This window comes from Aethalodelphis obliquidens, unplaced genomic scaffold, assembly GCF_003676395.1.
Source record: "Aethalodelphis obliquidens isolate GAN/ISIS:26980383/991018 unplaced genomic scaffold, ASM367639v1 scaffold90, whole genome shotgun sequence".
Lineage (NCBI taxonomy): Eukaryota > Metazoa > Chordata > Mammalia > Artiodactyla > Delphinidae > Aethalodelphis > Aethalodelphis obliquidens.
In genome coordinates, this window is record NW_020838034.1 from 154,055 (window position 1) to 157,326 (window position 3,272).

Here is a 3,272-nt window from a genome sequence, read left to right on the forward strand (position 1 = left end):
AATGGAACAGGATAGAAAGCCCAGAGATAAACCCACGCACATATGGTCACCTCATCTTTGATAAAGGAGGCAGGATTGTACAGTGGAGAAAGGACAGCCTCTTCAATAAGTTGTGCTGGGAAAACTGGACAACTACATGTAAAAGTATGAGATTAGATCACTCCCTAACACCATATGCAAAAATAAGCTCAAAATGGATTAAAGACCTAAATGTAAGGCCAGAAGCTATCAAACTCTTAGAGGAAAGCATAGGCAGGACACTCTATAACATAAATCACAGCAAGGTCCTTTTTGACCCACCTCCTAGAGTAATGGAAATAAAAGCAAAAATAAACAAATGGGACCTAATGAAACTTAAAAGCTTTTGTGCAACAAAGGAAACCATAAACAAGACCAAAAAAGCATCCTCAGAATGGGAGAAAATATTTGCAAATGAAGCAACTGACAAAGGATTAATCTCCAAAATTTATAAGCAGCTCAGGCAGCTTAATAACAAAAAAACAAACAACCCAATCCAAAAATGGGCAGAAGACCTAAATAGACATTTCTCCAAAGAAGATATACAGACTGCCAACAAACACATGAAAGAATGCTCAACATCACTAATCATTAGAGAAATGCAAATCAAAACTACAATGAGATATCATCTCACACCAGTCAGAATGGCCATCATCAAAAAATCTAGAAACAATAAATGCTGGATAGGGTGTGGAGAAAAGGGAACCCTCTTACACTGTTGGTGGGAATGTAAATCGTTACAGCCACTGTGGAGAACAGTATGGAGGTTCCTTAAAAAACTACAAATAGAACTACCATATGACCCAGCAATCCCACTACTGGGCATATACCCTGAGAAAACCATAATTCAAAAGGAGTCATATACCAAAATGTTCATTGCAGCTCTATTTACAATAGCCTGGAGATGGAAACAACCTAAGTGTCCATCATCGGATGAATGGATAAAGAAGATGTGGCACATATATACAGTGGAATATTACTCAGCCATAAAAGGAAGCGAAATTGAGCTATTTGTAATGAGTTGGATATACCTAGAGTCTGTCATACAGAGTGAAGTAAGTCAGAAAGAGAGAGACAAATACCGTATGCTAACACATATATATGGAATTTAAGAAAAAAAATGTCAGGAAGAACCTAGGGGTGAAAAAGCAATAAAGACACAGACTTACTAGAGAATGGACTTGAGGATATGGGGAGGGGGAAGGGTAAACTGTGACAAAGCGAGAGAGAGGCATGGACATATATACACTACCAAACGTAAGGTAGATAGCTAGTGAGAAGCAGCCACATAGCACAGGGAGATCAGCTCGGTGCTTTGTGACCACCTGGAGGGGTGGGATAGGGAAGGTGGGAGGGAGGGAGACGCAAGCAGGAAGATATATGGGAACATATGTATACATATAACTGATTCATTTTGTTGTGAAGCTGAAACTAACATACCATTGCAAGGCAATTATACTCAATAAAAATAAAATAAAAATTAAAAAAATAAAAAATAAATAAAAAAAGAAGAGAGATATGACAGAAGCCCCTCCCTGCTGAGGCCTGGTGAGGACCCAGAGGTCAAAATGGAGGCTGATTAACAGGCATCCCAAGCAGTCACTCAATCCATGGGCAATTTCAGAGGAAGCTTGTTATGGTGACTCCACAATTAAGACCTCAGCCCACGTGGCCAGTCTGTCTTGCAGGAGGCTGGACCAAGCACTATATAAAAGTCCCTACCAGGCTAGCCCCCTCATCCACATCCTTTGTTGAGGGTTGTTGAAGATCAGGTAAGTGGGGACGTCTGTGCCCTCTCTCTCCCTTTCTGCTCTGTGTCGGGGAAGCTACTATTCTCTTCCTCTACTGGGCTGTAGTTTATTCTGATTTTTGAAGTGGTTTGCCATTTCTTGGGCTTCTCAAACCATTCTGTGTATTCTACCTAGTCTCCTGCATCTAATTTTCAAAAAGATTAGTCAAATAGGAGAGAATGAAAAGATCCATGGAAGGATTGGGTTTAGGAGTTTGGGCCTATAGATATTGACAAAATCTCTGAGAATATCCCCACCTAGGAGACGGGTGTCAGAGAGAGCTGAAGTAGGGATAGAAAAGAGAAAGGAATAAAAATCAGCAGAGAAATGAGCTCTTAGTGTTAATAATCATTCGCTCCCTGTTCCCCTCTAACAATCCTTCATCCCACCAATTCCCAGCCTGTTACTGTTAATGCAAATAATTTCAAAGCTTGTGTTTGTTTCAGGTCCTGCAAATCACCCTAGGATGTCCTTTAATAAGCAGCAGTGCAAACAGCCATGCATGCCTTCTCCAAGTCTTCAAAAGACCCAAGGGCATTGCCAGGCAAAGGCTGAGGAGGTGTGCCTCCCCCCATGCCAGCACCCTTGCCAAAAGAAGTGCCCAGTGCAAGCTCAAGAGGTGCATCTTCCTCAGTGCCAGGAGTTAAACCAAGAAAACTTCTTACAGCAAGGCCAAGACCCATGCCTACCTCTATGTCAAGACCAAAGCCCACCTCAGTGTGTGGAGACATGCCAGGAGATATCTCAGACAAAACGTGTGGAGGTTTGCCCACAGAAAGTCCAGGAGAAGTGCTTACCCCCTGGCAAGGGAAAGTAGCTGCTCATAATGCCATTTGGGGGTCAAGAAGATGATCCCAGTCCAACTCCAACCCCTGTCATGGTGACCTTCTCCTATAGGTACGTCTATGTGCACCCTGCTCTTGCCTCCTGGCTTCTTCAGTATTCCAGGACTTGGTCTGTGTCTCTGAAGACAGTTCTTTCTGTATTTCCTCAACCTCTGTGAATAAATGTTGTCAACAATCTATTAGAATGTCTCTGCTGTAGGAATATGATGTGGTTATCAGGGGCAACCAAAGAAGCCTAGTTCAGCTCCTTTGGGGCAAAAATTCACCCAGCCCTGGGCGTGTAACAGCCAAGGATGCCTCCATCCTTCTTTCAGGTGTCAACCTCTCACTTGAGCCTCAAAACAAACTGAATTTTGGTGGTCTTTGTGTGGATCACCACCACCATGGCTGTGGAGAAGGAGTTGGTGATGTTGCAAAAATCAAAAACTGGGTAATTTTGTCTCTGCATCCCCAAAAAAGAACAGAAAATGATTAGATGTTGGAATGTTGGCTGTGCTTTTAAAAAGGAAACTAAATGAAATTGATTCCAAACAGCCAATAAGGAAAGATGAGATGAAATGTTTGGGGTCCTGATGGTTGATCTTTTTGCTTCATTGCTGACCTGCTTTAGGCCCTTTAT

At 42.3% G+C, this 3,272-nt stretch overlaps 1 protein-coding gene across 1 annotated transcript; it reads left to right on the forward strand.

Moving 5' to 3' along the window:
- Nucleotides 1-1,753: 1,753 nt before the first annotated feature.
- On the forward strand, nucleotides 1,754-2,625 carry PRR9 (proline rich 9). Its single transcript, XM_027095306.1, has 2 exons — nucleotides 1,754-1,790; nucleotides 2,255-2,625. The coding sequence occupies exon 2, from the start codon at nucleotides 2,275-2,277 to the stop codon at nucleotides 2,623-2,625; it is 351 nt and encodes a 116-aa protein (XP_026951107.1). The 5' UTR covers nucleotides 1,754-1,790; nucleotides 2,255-2,274.
- The last annotated feature ends 647 nt before the right edge of the window (nucleotides 2,626-3,272 follow it).